Source organism: Gracilinanus agilis, chromosome 2, assembly GCF_016433145.1.
Source record: "Gracilinanus agilis isolate LMUSP501 chromosome 2, AgileGrace, whole genome shotgun sequence".
Lineage (NCBI taxonomy): Eukaryota > Metazoa > Chordata > Mammalia > Didelphimorphia > Didelphidae > Gracilinanus > Gracilinanus agilis.
This window is the reverse complement of record NC_058131.1, coordinates 332,447,803-332,467,340: the sequence shown is the minus strand read 5'-3', so window position 1 is coordinate 332,467,340 and position 19,538 is coordinate 332,447,803. Positions and strand designations below refer to the sequence as shown.

The 19,538-nt window shown below is 40.7% G+C and overlaps 1 protein-coding gene across 1 annotated transcript in view; it reads right to left on the bottom strand.

Annotated features, from left to right (window-relative positions):
* Positions 1 to 19,538, bottom strand: part of LOC123233723 (signal-regulatory protein beta-2-like) — a 52,322-nt gene that overhangs the window by 1,902 nt on the left and 30,882 nt on the right. The window contains exons 3-4 of the mRNA XM_044659776.1: positions 5,536 to 5,667; positions 689 to 1,033 (exon numbers count right to left, since the gene is read on the bottom strand). Of these exons, the coding sequence (XP_044515711.1) occupies positions 689 to 1,033; positions 5,536 to 5,667 (477 nt within the window). The remainder of the gene's footprint in view (positions 1 to 688; positions 1,034 to 5,535; positions 5,668 to 19,538) is intronic.

Genomic DNA, 19,538 nt, shown 5'->3' with positions numbered 1-19,538 from the left:
GGGGAGAGAGAGAGAGAGAGACAGAGAGAGACAGAGACAGAGAGACAGAGAGACAGAGAGACAGAGAGAGACAGAGAGAGAGAAAGAGAAGGAGGGAGAGAAAGAGAGAGAGGGGGGAGGGAGAGTCAATCCTAGCTTTGATAATCTGTTATGTTGAAGTATTTTTTAGCATCCTAATGCCATTGTCTCTGATTCCCTAAAATTTAGGTCATCAAGAGGGTTCCTGATTGACTCAGAGTCACTCTGAGATAATAGTTAGGACTAACAAGCTTGAGCATGAGGTTCTACCTGGGCCAATCCCAAATCATCAGAGCTGTTTTGGGGTGGAAGATGCCATTATTCTTCTTCCAAGGAAGCTAGGGTTTTGGCTTAGGTTTTGGAGACCAGTAAAAACTAAGAGAGTGAAATATGAAAGCCTTATAGGAAGAGGCTAAAGTTTCCTGAATGGTTCCAAGGGGAGCTGATCCCTGGGAATCTGATGTGGATCATGGATGCCTAAGGCCTAGGGATGGGTCTTTAACATCTTCCTATGCGGGCCTCATATTGAAGTTTAAAACATCCTCACCCCTGCTGTTTCCTCAGCATCCCTGGTCAGACTCAGGAGAGGCTTCTTGAGGATCTGAGTTCAGGTTCTTGTCCTTTGATTCTTTGTGAGACAAGGTTGGAAGGCCCAGGACCCTATACTTACCTCTCACAATCAGCTTGGTGCCCCCACCAGATTTAAACTCTGTGTCAGGATTTCCCTTTTTGAACTTCACACAGTAATAGGTGCCTGTGTCCTCTAGAGTGATGCTGCTGATGCTGATAGAGAAGTCTGTGGCGCTGGTAGATGGAGCTGTTGCCTTTATCCGAGGGTAGATGCCTCCTTTGAAATTGTAAATTTCCTTCCTCTGGGGCCCTGCCCCCTTGAACCATATGGCTGGTCCTGGTAGTGAAATATCACTTATTGTGCAGTTCAGGGTAGCTGTCTCTCCCTCTGTCACAGTCACAGAGTCAGGCTGCAGCACCTGGAGTTCTTCCTGGCCTTGGGTTCCTGCAAGGAAATTAAAGATTGGATGTGTGTACCTTGTCCTGGACTGCCATTTCTGTCCTAGGATGGGATACACCCTGAGAGACTAGGATTTGGGGGAAAAGACTGAGGAGGAAGAGAGAGGGAGCAGTCTTGAAAGTCTGCGACCAGCGATGCCACTGGGTAGACACATTTGAATCTGGTTTAAGCACCTCCACATGAGGCCTTTCCTGTTCCCCTAGCTGCTGATGCCACCCTTTCCTCCCTGCCCCCCACTACACTCCATTAACTTTATACATTTTTGTATTTATTTTTATGTGAACATGTTGTTTCCCCTCGTAGACCACAGCCTCCTTGAGGGTGGGGCTTTGTTTTTGTCCTTGTCTGCTTGGCACAAAGCATGTCCAGAATAAACACTTGTGGATTGATGGATAGGAAGATCACTGAACTGGACATTGAGTGAGACCTGGGTCTGAATTCCTTCTCTAATAGTTACTGTATAACTTTTAGTTTTAACTTTCACCTTCCATCTTAGAATCAATACTAAGTATTGGTTCCAAGACAGAAGAGTAGTAAGGGCTAGGCAATGGGGGTTAAGTGCCTTGCCCAGGGTCACACATCCAAGAAGTATCTAAGGCAAGATTTAAACCCAATTTAAAGGTTAAACCCTGATTTAAAGACCTGACTCCAGGTCTGGTACTCTATCCTCTGTGCCACCTAGTTGCCCTGTGTATAATGTTTCTAACAACTTTTCTAAACTTTGTTTTCTTCATCTTTAAATTATATAGAACACCTCAAGAGTCCACCTTATAGTTTAGGTTGTTAGGATCTCCTTTGTAGTTTTAGAATCCCATAAAACAAATATATGTAAGGCAATTTGCAAACCTTAGAATATCATATTTGTTCCATTATTATGATTGTTGTTGTTGTTATTATTTAAATGTTTTTCTCATCTGTTCGATGAATTCAGATAGCAACACACCAGAGATAAATCACTATCCTGCTATCATTTTTTTTCTAGTTGATATTTTTTTGGACTATTGCACAAGTGAATAAAATGACTGGTTTTTGTAGCTGGATAAAAGAATTCCAAAGCAGGCTCATTTTCTGTTGTCTCACTGAAAATATCCTTGTTCTAATTACTGTAGCAGGCAAGATAATGGGGCAAGTATGGCCCTTATTCTATTTCTTCCCTTGTGATTCTAATTTCTAGGCCTCATCAGATTAGGATGGAAGAATTCTTCATCATTCATAGCCCACAAGGGATCATCACAAAAGCCTTTCTTATTATTTTAGAACATCATGTCTTTAGGTGACTGGTATAACTGGGTAAACTGTACAACCTGTTCTCCATAAGACTCTAACCTTCTTGGGGATGGCAAATACTCTGAACTTGCCTCTCCTCTACTAGCTTGGAGTGGTCCAACCAAAATTTCCAAGGGGTTCTGGAATCAATTCCACACCAGCCCAGCCTGTTCACAGTTGAGAGCAATTGGACTTGCTGCATATGTCCAAAGGCATAGTGAAAGGAGTCTGAGGGTAGAAGTGAGTGGAATGGTATGAACAACCTGAACATGTTCCCAGTGTGTACATTCTGTTATTGTCTCTATTTATTATAGGATTTTGAGCTGGAAAGACCTTGGAGATCATTTCATCCAAAAATCTTTTGGCAGATGAAGACGCTAAAGTCCAGAGAGGTGAAATAAATTACCTGAGACATGGATAGTGAAAATTAAATACTGAGTAGAGAGACTGTGTGAATGTTGACAATACTGTGTCACTGTCTCAATTAAAATTCTTATGTGATTCTCTATTGCTTCTTGATTATGATTTGTCCTATCCTGATTAATTGTTTTCAAAATCCTCCACAATATGGCTCCAACCTTGGTAAAAACAAGTCTTATTTTACATTATTCCATTTTATGTTCTTTGCATTACTAGGTACTCCCAGATTTTATTCTGCCATATCTCACCTTCACTATCTGCACAGGTTGTTTGCTATGCCTGAAATGGACTCCCTCCTTTTCTTTGCCTTTGAAATCTTTCTCTTCCTTCTCTTTTGTTGGGATGAAAAGCCCCATCAAGAGTCCTTTGGCAACTTTCTATAAATAAAATGCCATCTTCTGAGTATTCCATGTCAATATAGGTACAGGAATATGCCCAAAGAGTTATAAAACTGTGTGCACCTTTTGATCCAGCAATACCACCAACACATTTACTTCCTAAGGTGATCAGGGAAAAAGGAAAAGAACCTATAACCATGATGGTGAATCTATGGTACATGTGCCCCAAAGGGCACACAGAACCCTCTCTGTGGGCATGTCTGCTGTGACCTGCCAGAGTTCATTCCTAGAAAGCCAGAGGGACTAGGGGCAGAGATGTTCCCCTCCTCCTCTCCATGTGCCTGAGGACATTCCCCACTTCCCCCCTACCCCACTTCCCTCTGTCCAGCAGCCAATGGGAGCACTTCCTCCCTCTCCTGTCTGTCATAAGGTGCTTGGATGGCGGGGTTCATATGCTTCTTGAGGGTGAGGCACAGATAGCAGCCTGTGGAGTCTGTGGCAAAGGTGATTCTCATGGTGGGATTGGAGAGGAGATAGGGTTAAGGGGAGCATAACCCACAGTGTGGCACATATTTGAAGGGGAGCAGAGTGCTGAGGCTACTCTCCCCCTCTTGACACATGCTTCTCATCTCCTGCCCAGCAGCCCAATGGGACCACTTCCTCTCTCCCCCATCAAGGATAAGGGGAGGGGGCGGGGTGCAGCACTTGGTCTCTGGGAGGAGCAGAACCTGACACTCAGTCTGGGGGGAGGTTGGGGCCTGGGACTCCATCTCTAAAAGTTTCATCATCACTGACTTATATGTTCTAAAATATTTATAGCGGTTCTCTTTGTGGTGGCAAAGAACTGGAAATTGAGGAGATGCCCATCAGTTGGGAAATGACTAAACAAGTTGTGGCCTATGATTGTGATGGAAAACTACTTCACTTTAAGAAAGTGAGCAGGTTAATTAAAAAATATAGAGAGAAAGATCTACATGAAATTATGAAGACTGAAGTTAGCAGAACTAAGGCAACATTATATACAACAGAATTATTGTTTGAAGAATGACTTATGTGTGTCTGCTTCCAGAGAAAGAACTGATAAATAGAAACAAGCAAGATATAGTTATATATATACATATATCTTTCTGTCAAATACATGTATCCATACATATATCTTTTTGTTTCTACTACATAATGTCTAGCCTGCAGCATCCCAGCCTCCTCCCACCTACAGGCTGAACTTGGCTAATGTTCATTCCAGATCCTCCAGCTGAAAATTTCTCCTTCAAATTTTCTTTGAACATCTTTTCTGAATCTCTGTTTTGTCCCTTTATTTCATTCAATCATTCATTCCTTCTATCAACATACATTATGTAGATTAAACATTTACTATGTGCTGAGTATTGTGGTAGATACTGGGAATACAAAGACAAAAAGGAAATAATAATCCCTGCCCTCAAGTTCTAGTAAGTGGGAAACTAAGAGAAGCTAGAAATTACCAGAGAGAGAAGGAATGACCTAAAGCTCAAGTTTGAGGACCTGGAGTTCAGAGTCTCAGGAAGATAGGGGCCTTGAAGGCCATTCAGACTGAGTCAGAGTCTGAAACTTATTTCTGTTCATCAGTTCTTTCTCTGAAGGTGGACATATATGTCAATCCTCATATAATAGTTCTATTGCTCTGTATAATATTCTCTTGATTCTGTTTGCATCACTCTTCATAATGTCATATAGGTCTTTTCAGTAAAAAAATTGAACTGCCTGCCATTTCTTATAGCACGGTAAAATTCCATCATCAGAGGCCACAACTTGTTTAGCATTCCCCAACTGATAGACACCCCCTCAATCTCTAGTTCTTTGTTACCACAAAGAGAGCTGCTATAAATATAAATAAAGATTATTTTCCTTTTCCCTGATCTCCTTAGGAAATAAACCTATTTATGGTATTGCTTAATCTAAAGGTATACACAATATTACAACTCTTCAGTCATATTCCTGTACCTCTGTTGACACAGAATACTCAGAAATTGGCATTTTACCTTTAGAAAGTTGCCAAAGCACTGACACCACTGTCTTCTTCCCAAAAAGAAGTCCACTGGAATTGGGGTCAAGACAACTTGTGTTCTTTATCTTCACAGATTACTGTCTGTGTGTCTAGAAATGTACTTTCTCTGGGCTTCGTTTAGCCCACCTGAAAAATGGAGGGTTAACGCTTACATTGCTTATTTCACTGGGGGGCACTGGAGGTTAAAAAGTTCTATAAACCATAAAGTGATAGAAATAAGTGAACTATGTGTGAACTCTATGAGCAAATGATTTCTAATCTTTTCCTAAGAACTGGTCTGTAGGGATAGAAGCATTAGCAGTTACCCACCTAACAGCCCAGGAACCTCTAGAAGCTAGCCTGCAGCATCCTGGCCCCCTCCCACCTATGGTTTGCTTGAGCCTGGAAACCCTTGTTCTGCCTCCAGGATTCCCACTTACCAGAGAGGCCAAGGAGCAGAGTTAGAAGGAGAGAAGGCAGAGTAGAGCCACGCAGGTAGATGGGGCTGGGCATGGTGATGGGTACTTTGTATTTTCTGTTTTTCTGTCTATGGGAAGAATGCCAGACACTGTCTGCAGAAGGAGCAAATCATGTATCTCTGGGACAAGAGAAAGAGGCTATGGATAACATGTCTCTGTTATTGAGTCTAAAAGAGGAACTGGGTGAGATTTCAGTTCAGTGGGATATTGCAATATCTTCCTAGTTATTGTGTTCCTGGAACCTGCTGTGTGGTGACCACAGTCCTTCCTTCTTTGCATAAACCATGCCACTTTCAAGCTAAAAATAAGCTTTCTGTGGCTTCTTATTGCCTAGATGAGAACATAGGAATTTCTTAGTCTGGAGTTTGAAGTCTTTCATAGTGTGGCTTCAATTTGCCTTTCCTACCTTAGTCCTCATTCCATGTTTCCCTTTGTGCATTCTGTACTCCAGGCAAGCTGGGCTTCTCCCTGTTTTCTGACCTTGTCCTGAAGTCTCCAGCCTTTGCCTTCACATAGACCATCTGCCAGGGTTTAAATGCCCTCCCTCTTCACTGCTGTCTTGTTGAAACCCTGTGAAGTCTAGTTCAGATATCTTGTCTTTTACAAAGCTTTCCCTGATATTAATTCCTTTTGCTCAGCTACAAATGATCCTTCTTCACATTTTCCTAGGATATTCTGGTTCTCTTCTTGCTCTCCATCACAGTATTCCTTATATTGTATTTATTTGTGTATATGTTCAAGCCCAATTGGAAGACTATGAGCTTTTTGAGGGCAGGAACTATCATTAAAAAACAAGCAAAAACTTACAATGTCATGCATAAAGTAGGCCTTGAATATACTTTGAATTGAAAATTTCCATGCAGTATCTCTCATGAATTCATTGACTAGAGAATGATAGGTGAGGGGAAGGAAGGATATAAAAGATTTGGGTTCTAGGCTTATGTCACCAAACCTAAAAGTATGAGTTTCAGGGAGGGGAAGGAAGGAGAAGGGTGGCTGAGAGAAGAGAGTATTGCAAAGAAGTTAAAAATGAGAGTAGAGACCTGAATCTTAGAGGCTTACAAAGATAAAGGCTTAGAGATTCATTCATTCAGTCTGAGGCAGGACAGGAATTGGAAAGCCTCCCCTTAATTTTCCCAAAGTCCTTGGTCTACATTTCCCTTTTGCCCAAATCCCATCTTATCTTATATCTTGATTGTCTTGGTTTCATATTTCATACTCATTTTTAACCCACTCAACTGCAAACTACAAATGTCCAAATTTTAACTTATTCTCTTACCCCCCTAAACTTGTTTTTCTTCTTATTTTTTAAACCCTTACCTTTTATCTTAGAATCAATACTAGGTATCAGTTCCATCTCGAATGATCTGAGGTCCTTCTGGATCCAGGACTTTTCCCTTGGCCCTGTCCTGTCCGACTGCCAAACCCACTACCTTCTAATACCACCAAAAGAGGGGGAGTGTTTTGAGTTAGTGTAGTTTATTTATATTAGTGTCTGGGTCTTTAGAAGATAGGTAAGTTCAGTGTAGTTTAAATCCAAGAAGACTCCTGGTGACAGGCCATTTAGATCTGGAGGGGTTTAGATAGAAGATGTTAGATTAGAATTATCTGAATCCCCTTTTCACCTTCCCTTGATTAATAAATCCATCATCTATTCTTTGTTATATACCTGTCTGTGTTGTTCCCTCAGGACAGGCTTTGCCTGGACTGGGCCTGCCAGCCCACAACTGGCCTTCCCAAACAATTATTCTTCTGATACTGGTCTTTAATTAAGCATCCTAAATACCATACTACCATTACACTTCTCAATGAGTAGGGGAAAGGAGCAGTAAGAAAAGAGTTTGGAACTAAAAAGAAAATGAAATTGAATTTTAAAAAACTGGAGGGCACACCCATGTTTACATGGTTGAAGCCAAACTGACTCGAGCTAATTCTTTTTCCTGTTTCTCTAAACTGGAGAAGACATTTCCTATGATAAGTAAAGTCATAAAATTTGGGGTTAGAAATGACCTTAAAGATCATCTATCCAACCCCTTCAAAAGAGGAAAATGAGGCTTGGAGAAGATGTGAATTGTCCAAGATAAACAACTGGGATTTGAACCCATGTCCTTGGAATTCAGGGTGGCTTCTATACCCTGTGATGCCACTACTCCTGAGGCTTATTCTTGCCAGCCTTAGTCTCTGAGTTCTGAATCTGGTTCCAGAATAGAAAGAGATGGACCCCATAGGGAAGGGACACAGATTCCAATTCTGGCATCTCATTTGACTTTAGCAAAGCTCACAATGATCCTATATTGCAAAGTATTTCTGCTGAAGCTTTGGCATATCCCACACCTGAGCTCTTCAATACTAACATCATCACCCATCCAAACTCCCTTGTACATTTGCAGAGAAACTAGCTATCTGGAGAGTGTAGTGGATACAGTGTGTGACTTGGGGTTAGAAAGACCTCAGGTCAAATTCTGCTTCAATAGCTTACTAGTTTTGTGATCTTGGCTAAGTCATTTAACCATTCAAGCCTCAATTTTCTCATTGGTAAAATGGGATGACAGTAGCTCCTACCTCACAGGATTGTTGGGAAGATCAAATAAGATAACATGTAATCAAAACACCTGGATTCTAGACCCAGCTCTGCCATTAACTTACTGTTTGACTTCAGGCAAGTAATTTCCTATCTCTAGGCTTCAGCTTTCTCCTATGTCAAATTAATGACTAGAACTAGATAAACTCTAAGATTCCTTCCTGCTCTAATATTCTGTGTTCCATATTCAAAGCATCTTCCCCAATTCTAATGTTCAGTTTTAAACCATTACCTTCTGTCTTAGTATCCATTCTGAATCAGAAGATTGGCAAGGGCTGGGCAATGAGAATTAAGTGACTTGCCCAAGGTCATACAGCTAGGAATAACCAGGCCATATTTGAACCTAGGTTCTCCTGATTCCAGGCCTAGTGCTCTATCCACTGAGCTACCTAGCTGCCCCCATTCAATTTTTGTTTTGTTTTGTTTTGTTTTAAGATCCCTTTCTGCCTTGATATTCTAGAAATTTGAGGTTTTATTCTTATTATGATCCTGTGAACAACCTGTCTTCCTCATATAATCAGTCACTGGCAGCCATGTCAAGTTTCCTGGTAGGAAGAGGTCAGTGTTCAGAGGACTATAGGACATGTGATAACTTGTGATGACACACTTTCTCCCATATTCTGGGGGAACTAAGGAGAAGACCAAGGTGTCATATCAATACTTTTAGAAGCATCCTTCTGTTCTTATCATTGCCTATCTGGCCATGCTGTTTACTCCTTTTGAATCCTTCCTAGACAGATGAGAGATGATAAAACCCACTTAGGAACCTCCCCATGGCCAGTAAAGCACAATCCTTGAAATTATTAAAACCAAGTTTATTAAGGGTAGGGAAATGATAAATACAGTCCTAAATCTATCAAGCTGTATCTCCTCCCACCCATATAAGCTCCCCCTCACAGGGTTTGCTCTTCTGATCTTTTCAATCCCTTCCTATATCTCCCTGCTCTTATCTAAGACCCCAAAAGCTATCTGACTATAAACTATCCTAATTAATATGGATTAACAAAAGGACAAAGAATAAGGAAGGACTCAAAGGTGTATTTGAGTCTTTACCGAAAGCCTTGGATTGGCTTCACTAGATAACCCAAAGTCCCAGTTGGCAACTGTTGGATTACCTTGGCCAATTGGATTTCTGGCAGATGGATCACAGGAAGATGGTCTCTTTACTTCAGAGAAAAAGCAGTCCACTCCAAGGCAAACTCTCATCCAAGGAATCCCTAATCTCTCCACAAGATTTAGACTAACTACCAAGGGAAAATTTGCCAAAGCAAAACCTCCTTCTAGCTCAGTGGAAAACAGGAGTGAGAATGACTGTTAATGCCAGTAAAAACTCCCACAATCCTTTTCTCTTCGTCAGTATCCTCTCCCAGGGCTTTTATCCAAATTCTCCTTTTTTCTTCTTTAAACTAATCCATGAAATTTACTTTCTCCCTTACCTACATTCCTACAAAAAGATATCTTTGTCTGAAAGGTGGGGACTTCTCAGAAAAGGAGACTGCAGGAGACTCTTAGGAATTCAAGAGAATATCAGAGCCTATGCTCTATTAAGCCTGGAAATGTGAGTACCTCTTTCTTTTTTCTGGCCGCAGGTTCCTACTGGTCATCAGGAGTTCTAGAGCTGAAACTTCTAATTAATTGTAATAGAGGCTCTAAGATTCCCTTTCCATGCTCTCAGCCTGACTGTTGTCCTGGTGGCAGAAAACTTTTCTAATTTAATATAAACTCCCTTTCCTATGACTATAGGTGGTTGGAAATTTGATCTTAAGCTATATCTTCATTTCTTGAGAGATAACTATCAAGAATAGAAAGCTCATATAGATGTCTATTTGTCTATGGACCATCTGCTCAAGGAATGGGTGAATCATCTGATAAGTTGATTTGGTGAAGGAACAAAGATTCAAGAATTCTAGGAGCAAGCACAGATTGATCAGAGATCTTAGAATCCTCACTTTATCCATGTGAGGCCATATGTGGCCAGCAGGAATTAAGGTTCCCTCCCAGCTACTCTGTGACTCTTAAGGTCTGTATCTTACCTTGGTGACACCCAGAGCTATCTTCACACTAAGACTGAGGCAGGAACAATTCAGAACAGTTGTTCTTGATCTCTCTTTCCTCCCAATTCCTGAGCTTGAAATCAGGCAAAGGGTCAAGATTGGGGTAGTAGGGCTGAGCAAAGGGACAGTTTGTCTGGAGAGGTGATAGACTATGTGGAACATTCCCTCCTATTCATGAAATACAGAATGCCTGAAATGGAAAGGACCTTAGGTCAACTCTTTCATTTTGAAGATGAAGAAAATAACTCAGAGAGGAAATGATTTTCCTAAAGCCATGGAGGTAGTATAGAGCTAGTCCTGAAATCTAGATGTTTTAAAAAATATTAACATTTTTACTTTCCTAATTACATGTGATAACAATCTTTTAAATATGTTTTCCACACTTATAATATCCATATTTTCTCCCTCCCCTCTCCTCCTGTCCCCTGAGATGGTAAGCAATTTAAAAAAAAATTTTTTTTTTTTTTTTAGAACCCTTACCTTCCGTCTTGGATTCAATACAGTGTATTGGTTCCTAGGCAGAAGAGTAGTAAGGGTAGGGAATGGGGGTCAAGTGACTTGCCCAGGGTCACACAGCGGGGAAGTGTCTAAGGCCAGATTTGAACCTAGGACCTCCTGTCTCTAGGCCTGGCTCTCAATCCACTGAGCCACCCAGCTGCCCCCATGATGGTAAGCAATTTTGATGCCAAGTTCGACATATCTCTTCTATGAACAAGCAGCTAAGGAGGAGAAGTAGTGTCCCACTGAGGCAGACTGGTTGGTTAGATCCAGTGTCGCCCTTGCTCCTTCTGGGAATAGATGGAGCTTCTCACAGAGGTGTTTATCAAGCTGTAGGCGCAGATAGTGAAGACCTGGTGTCAGGCTTATAGCATCTCAGAGGCAGCCCTGTGATGAGTTCCTGGAAAGTCCAAGCAAGACTAAATGAACAAGAGTAAAGGCTCAGTCAGGATTAAAGCTTGAGAGCCCAGCCACCATGAAGCAAAACCCCCAGGTTATGGAAGCTGTTGAAGAAATTCTAGAAGTCTAAGTATAGGAGCTGTGAGAGAGATGGTCTCAGTGAACTAATTCTGAAATAACAGGGGTTGCGTTCCCTGGAGAAGCGAGAATGTTCAAGAAAACAGGACCTTCAGAGGAGCTAATTTTCCATTGCAGAAAGGGCACTACTTAGGGCAAAATTCATACTATGACTTTCTGTTATATAAATGTCAAGTTGGTTTCCTAGACTCTCTCTCCTCCTTGGCAACAGGACTGGGTTCACTCTCTGGGAATGTTATTGATGTTATTTTCTCTATTATTTAATTCATTTAATAACAGCAGTATGTGTCCAGGTTCAGGAAACCCAGTATAGTACCACAGAAGGGTGGATTTATCCTCTCCCCTGAGAGTCAGTCAATGAACATTGCATGCCTACAGGGGACATGCAGGAAGCACAGCCAAGCAACTGGAGGTATTAGCAGAACAACCTGCCAAGGAAGTTACAAAAGTAGCATCTCTTCATCTTGTCTTGGTTCTATCAGGAGCAACTCTTTCCAAATACTCTACTCCCAGCAGGTTTGTCCCAAATAGCATGGGCATCACCTGGCTGGAGAATAAGCATGTGCCAGGGATGGGAGAATGATCTGCACCCACAAGAAGAAGGATAGGAACTATTCCTCGGAAATCTCACTCCTGGACAGCTTTTTGGGGCAGAGAGCAGACAACATGTTCATCTGCTGGATAGACCTGGAGTCCTAGCTTTTAATAAGTACCAATGAGAGTCATTGTAGTAATAATAGGTAACATATAAACAAAATCTATTTATATACACACACATGTTAGATTTGCAAAACATTTTCCATATAACATCTCATTTGATTCTCATAACAACCCTCCAATGTAGGGACTTCTCTAAAGTTCTTTAAGGTTCATTAAATGCTTTATGCATATTATCTCATTTTAACCTCACAACAGTCCTGGGAAGTAAATATTGTTATCTTCATTTTACAGACAAAAATGGTGTAAATACTGCTTTTGCCTGTGTGGGTTATGTGAGTCTGTCTCACAAGTGCCTCACAAAAGACATGAATAGACAGCACAATAGTCTCTTCTTTCTATCCTTCTCCAAGAAAGACTTTGATTCTTTCCATGAAGGGCAACAGGAAGGTTGGGGCCAGAGGATGGCCACTCTGCTCTCCTCAAAGAGAAGGGGGACCAGGCTAGAATTACATCTATCCACACCCTTAACTATTGTTAGTCTAATCAGTTGGCAAAGGTTTTAGAGTTTGGGTACCCAAACTGTAACTTCAAGCTGCCTGTGAGCCCCCACCCTCACCCCCACATTATTCCAGAGAGTGGAGGGAGGAAGTGCTCACTTTGGGCGGCTAGACAGAGAAGCAGAGCATGCAAAAAATGTCTTTGGGTGCTGGGAAGAGAGGGAATAGAGCAGCTCCCCGAGTGCCAGCTCTGCATTTAGACCATGCCTTTGCCAGTGCTGGCCTAGGAGAAATCATTTTTAAGTCCAAGTTGAACTCTTGATCACATGGTCTCTTAATAGGTAATGAGTGGGAGAAGCTAGGTGGCTCAGTTTATAGAAAGCCAGGCCTAGAAATGAGAGATCCTGGCTTTATTTTATTTTTTATTCTTTTAAAACCCTTACCTTCCATCTTTGAGTCAATACTGTGTTTTGGCTCCAAGGCAGAAGAGTGGTAAGGGTAGGCAATGGGGGTCAAGTGACTTGTTCAGGGTCACACAGCTGGGAAGTGTCTGAGGCCAGATTTAAACCTAAAACCTCCCACCTCTAGGACTGGCTCTCAATCCACTGAGCTACCCAGCTGCCCCCAGATCCTGGCTTTAAATCTGGCCTCAGACACTGCCTAGCTGTCTGAACCTGGGCAAGTTACTTAACCTCCATTGCCTAGCCCTTAGAGCTCATCTGCCTTAGAATCAACCCACAGTATTGATTCTAAGGTGAAAGATAAGAATTTTTTAAAAACTGAGCCTTAAAATTCTAAGTTAAATATCCAAGATTTTACTCCCTTCCTACCAAATTCCAGCCACACAATGAATACACATAACAATTAGCAAATAACTCCATTTATCCAAACTCTGACAATAAACAGACATCAGAGAAAGTATGCCTATGAGAATTTATACCAGACAATACACAGAGAAAATGGAATCTCCCATTGGAACAAAAGATCTCAGGTCAATCAAGAGAGAATCTCAGATCTCACCTGGAGGAAATTCTCCACTTTCTCTAGAGTTAATAAAATGGGAAAGGGGAAATAATTGAAGTGCTGACTCCTCTAAATGCAGGCTTCCTCCCAGAGTCTTTTTTTCCCTTTAGGAATAGGAAGAGAGTCTATAATATCTTTTCTTCTCTCTCAAAGCTGGAAGTCAGAAGATCATGATCTCTCTTCTCTCAAGATGTCACCAACTCTGCCCCTCACACAGGCATGGAGCACCGAGTGATCATTCTTCATGAATGAGCAGGGTGCTCCAATGCTCTTTGAACTATTGGTTACATAGTTTAGGAAACTGAACTTTGAGGTTAAATAACTTGCCCATGATCATATAGCTAGTAAGTATCTGAGGTCAGATTTGAACCCAGTTCTTCCTGATTCTTGGTTCAGCCTTCTCTCTACCACACTGCCCATTCTCGTTCCCATTTTACAGAAAATGAAACTGAGGCTGAGAAAGGTTAAGCAACTTTTCCAGGGTCACACAGCTAAATTGTCTGAGGTAAGAGTCAAATATTTTCTGACTCTGAGGCTAGCAATTCTAGTCCACTGCAGAACTAGTGACCAAAGTCAGTCAGTCAATGAACATTGCATGCCTACAATGTGCAGGGCACTGTGCTAAGTGCTGGGGATACAAAGAAATATAAAAGGCAATTCCTGTCCTTAAGGCGCCAACAGCCTAACGAGGGAGAAAGCATGCAAACAACTATGAATAAACAGAATAAATCACAACTAATCCACAAAGGGAAGGTAGTAGAATTAGAAGAACATGAATACAGAAGCCGCTACATAGTACTGAAAAGAAAATTACCTTTATTGCTTTTATATTATTGATCCTAAACCAAGAGATCATATGTAATCCTTTAGGTAGGCAACTGTGACTATGATTTTTAGAAAAAGTTAGACCCAGTTAGTAAACTAATTGTGTATATCAATTATAATAATAGAATATTAAACAGAGTATTGAAAAGGCTCTGTTAGAATTGGAATACTATAGCAACTCACTGGATTAAGAGTTTCTGTTGGAGGAATAAAACTTCAGGTCTGTGTCTATCTCTAGGGAAGCTGAAACTCATGCAGAGGGAAATGAGCGGTGCTCATTTGGACCGGTGAGGTCACAGGGAAACAACGTTGGCATGTCCAGCTGTTGTTTGATCCTGTACTGCAGGCTCTCCGGAGTGTTACGGCCACTTTGACCTCACTCCAACCAGAGTTAGTTGGATAGTTCTGGACTAGCAGTTATGAGATTAATTAAAATTTCTTCAGAATGTATCTTAACCTTGAACTAGAATTTATTACTTCTTATCAAGTGTTACCAAAACTTGTTATCAAATGTTACAACATGGTTTTTTTTAACATACTCTAAACATTTTGTCTTATTAATCAATTATGCTAACGAACTGCCAAAAACCTATAAAATACACTGTGGAACATCTAAAGGGAGTCCTTGCCACAGGTTGGGCATGGTAAGACCTCCAGCTTTAATTTCCACAATTAAAGATGGATCTTCGACTCATAATGATGGCCCAGAGATTTCTTTATTTCAGACAGCACAGTGGATAGAGTACCAGGCCTGGAGTCAGGATGATCTGGGTTCAAATCTGTCAACTCTATCCCCATAGAGAGAGGCAGAGCTGACAGAGAGAAGATAGCTGGCTCTCTGAGGACCATACACAGTAAGGCAGTGAGTCATGTGAAGACCACTGGGAGATCATGGAACTCCCCAGGGAGTGGCTGCCAATGGCACCTCAGGGTTATGTAGCAAATAGAGCTCATCTACTTATACTACCTACTTCATAGGGTTGGTGTGGGGAAAGCATTTTATATGACTTAAAGTACGATAGAAATATGAAAAGTTACCACAACTACTGTTGTCGTAGGAAGTCTCTCACTAATGTTGAATAACTCAAAATTGCCCAGGAATAGACATTTTGCTAAGAAAACTGCTATTTTAATTTAAGTAAAAAAGAGGATCACTAAGGTTCTGTGCTGGCCAGACTATAACAGAAGAAAAAAAGGAAATGAAGAACTGAATAAGAGTGGTAGCACTTGGTGAGAAGAGAAGGATGATGAAATGCTTTCCCTTTATATTGCACATGGAAGATGCTCAGAAATATGAGGGTTGCCTAGAACAAGCTAGGCTGCTAAGGAGTAGGTTCCAGAGCTCCTTGGCACATATGAATGAACCATTCTAGGTGGGCAGGGGTGAGAAAAGGCAAGAATATTGCTGACCTCCAGAGATATTGGATTTACTTGGGTAACAATATTACAGAAATGTGGACAGTTTATCTCATGTTGTCCCTACAACACCTCGAACATCTTTTTTTTTCTTTCAAATTGTGACAAGCAATGGCAAACTGGGGAAGGAATTATTAAATAGATATACTTTAGGAAAGTGGTTGGAAATTTGGCAGTAAAAATATTTAATCAGTTAGCCAGTCAGCAAGCATTTTAAAGTACTTTACTCTATTCAAAGCACTTTGATAAATGTTGGGGAGTCAAAGAAAGACAAAAAAAATTCCTGCTTTTAAGGAGGTCACATTCTAATGAAGGAGACAATATGAAAATATACCCATATGCCCAAAGTTTAAATACACAAAAGAGAGGGAAGGAAATAACAGCTGAGGACAGTGGGAAGGCCTTCCGCATAAAGCAATATTTGAACTGTATCTTGATAGAAATCAGAGAAATTGAGGAGGGAGAAGAATTGACATGTGGGAGGCAGCTGGGAAATGAGGTGTCATGTATGGGAAGCAGCAAATATGCCAATGCAAATGGATTTTAGAAAGTGTGAGTGGGAATAAAGTGTAAAAAGATGGAAAGGGATTAAGATGTCCCTACCCTTTGAACCAGATTATCCTGTTGCTTGTCATATACTTCAAGAGAATTGGAGAGAAGACCAAAATATTTATAACAGCTTTTATTTTTTGTAGTAGCAAAGAAATGGAAATAAAATAATACCCCCATTGTCATATATGAATGTAATGATATTTCTTTTTTTAATTCAAAGATATTTTTACTTTCCCAATTACATATCGTAATGATTTTCAATATGTTCTACAAAATTATAAGAACCAAACTGTCTCCCTCCATCTCTTCCCTCCTTCCTCTTGGAGATGGTAAGCAATTTGATGTGGATTATACATGTATTATCATGCAAAACATACTTCCATATTGGTCATTATTACAAGACAATACTCCTAGAAAACCAAAACCCCAAAATAAAATCATAAATAAACTAGTATGAAAAAGAATATATGCTTTGATCTGCATCTGACTCCAACAATTCTTTCTCTGGAAGTGAATTAGCATTCTTTGTCATAAATCCTTCAGAATTGTCCCAAATCACTGTATTGGTTAGAGTAGCTAACTCTTTTACAGTTGATCATTGTACAATATTGCTGTTACTGTGTACAATATTCTCCCAGTTCTACTTCGCTCTGTATCAGTTCATGTAGATCTTTCCAGTTTTTTCTGAAATCATCCTACTCATCATTTTGTATAGCACAATAATATAGTATTCCATCACCATCATATACCACAATTTGTTCAGCCATTCCCCAATGGATGGACATCCCCTCAATTTCCAATTCTTTGCCACCACAAAAAGAGTTGCTATAAATATTTTCATGTAAGCCATTTCCTCTTTTTTTATTATCTCTTTGGTGTACAGAACCAGTAGTTGTTTCAAAAGATATGCACAATTGTATAGTCCTTTGGGCATAGTTTCAAATTGCCCTCCAGAATAGTTGGACAGTCTTCCAACAATGCATTAGTGTTCCAATTTTGCCACATCCCCACCAATATTTTTCTTTTTACTATCATTTTAGCCAATCTGATAGGTGTGAGATGGTATGAAATGATATTTCTGCAATGTTAAAATCAAAGGACCTGAAAAATACAGAGAAGCTTGGAAAGACATAGGAATTAATCAGGCATACATAATGATTACAACAATATAATGGAGAGAACAATAATGAATTGAAAATGAATACCATGTGATCTTAATGTTCAAGCTTGGTCTTGAAGAGGTGACATAAGAAAGCACCTCCCACTATATGGAATACTCTCCAAACTGTTAGAGTTGGTTTATATATATTCTGCTGAATGGTTTTCTTTCTTACTTTTTTTATTCTTTGTTTTAAAAAGATGGCTTTTTGGAAAGAGAAAAGGAGGGAGATTATATTGAGAAATAAAACTGATGTGAAAAGAAAAGATATACATTTTTTAATGACTGAAAGAAAAGGAACAATGACCATTCTAAGAATCCTATAAGTATCTATGCAAAATGACCATGTGGATTCCGTAACTTGGTGGTCCTCTCTTTTGCTGATGGGAAATAAATAGTAGTAGAATTCAAGAATCAAGGTTTAGGGGTCCCTTCCCTCCTGCTTTAGTATTTGGGCTAATGTTAGGAGGACATGCCCAGTCTGCTCTCTGCCCCATTTTTCCTCAGCTCTTGGGGTCAGAGGCTGCCAGAGGAGAACTTGGGGTCATCTATGTTCTACAAAAAAGAGAAGGCATCTGAGGACTGCAGAAGGCTTTGTGGAGTAGAATGTGGGGTGGAGGATGCCTTGTCTTGGGTTTCCAATCCTAGGCCAGCACCTTGGTTGAAGGCAGGAGGAAAGCAAAGCTAAGGAGCTGGAGCTGAGAAGTGTAGGACTGGGAGGACAGCCTTTGAAACTGTAGAAGGAAATAGAGAATAGAGATAAAATAGCTTCTCCTTTGACTTATATTTCCAACCCCTTCTCCACCAATTATGCATCTCCACTCCAACCTGCTCTTTTTATCCCCTATCCCTCCACTAAAATGTCTCTGCTGAAAATTAGGAGCCACTAAGAAGATCTCAGAAGACTTCTGGGCAATTTAGTTGCCTTGGAGCAAAGTGTGGCTTAGTGGGGGGCCCTCTAGCTTGTGCTTTAGAACTGAAATCCTCAAACCACAATGGTGAGGCATAGTTTGTTGCTTCTTTGTACTGGTGGTGACTAGGGTCTGGGGTCATCTGCTCTCAGTTCCCACTTATTTAATTGCAGGTCAGAAACCCCATCTTACCTCTTATTTTTTGTTGTCTATGCACATAGAGGCAGGATATAATGAGCAACAATAGCACTTTCAGTCCCAAGAGGAAAATCACAAAGAATTGGCCAGAAAATTCTTGCCTTGGAAATACTCCTTGGTCTGAAAGTCAAAGGGACAAAAACTACTGTCATATAGGAGCTGGGAAGTGAGTGGGATATGTGAGCAACTGATGGTAGATAGTCTTTAGATAGATATTCTCTTTCTCTCTCCGAGGTTACTTGTGCCTAGCCCAGTTCCTGGATTCTCAGCTATTCTGCTTCCAATGGGGTCTGATCCTTCCCCTGGGAACCTTCTAGAGTTATCTTAAGGTCAATCGATCAGTAAAATAACAATTATTAGCACCTTCTATGTGCTAGACTCTGTGCTAAGTGCTAAGGTCCAAGGGATTGGGCAAATAATACAGAGAACAACTGCCCTTACCCTGTTACTTATGTGATCCTATTGGACTAGACTCTATTCTTAGAAAGAATGAAGGTGACATTCTCTAATGTTGTTCAAACCCAGAGAACAAAAGAAGGTCCCAGCTCTGTTACTTACTAAGACCATCCTGGGAAAGTCACTCATACTCCTATAGCTTCACTTTCTTCATCTATGTAGCATCAAGGGTTGCTGCCTCCCTCCTCCCCTAATTCACATCAATCATCATGTGACAAGTTGCCTGATGAGCCTTGATATGCTAATATATATATAATATATATACCATAAATAGAACATTTCTCTCCCTAATCCTGGGGCCCATTCTCCCACAGATACTCATGCCATCAGTGAGAAGAGTTGATATCCATAAGGAAAATGAATGACTAAGACACATTCATAAAGAGCATAAAAATATAAAATTTATGATCAAGGTAAATGTGGAAGGACACACACATATAGAACACATGAGGGCAGAGATCACATATGAAGGAACAACTCCTATCCGCCCTGTTGTAGGGTTGCCAATGTCTTCTGAAGATATCGATGAGTTGCTTCAATGGGACTGCTTCACATCCATCTGGTATGGCACTCAGTCTCCCCCCCTCCCTCCAACCC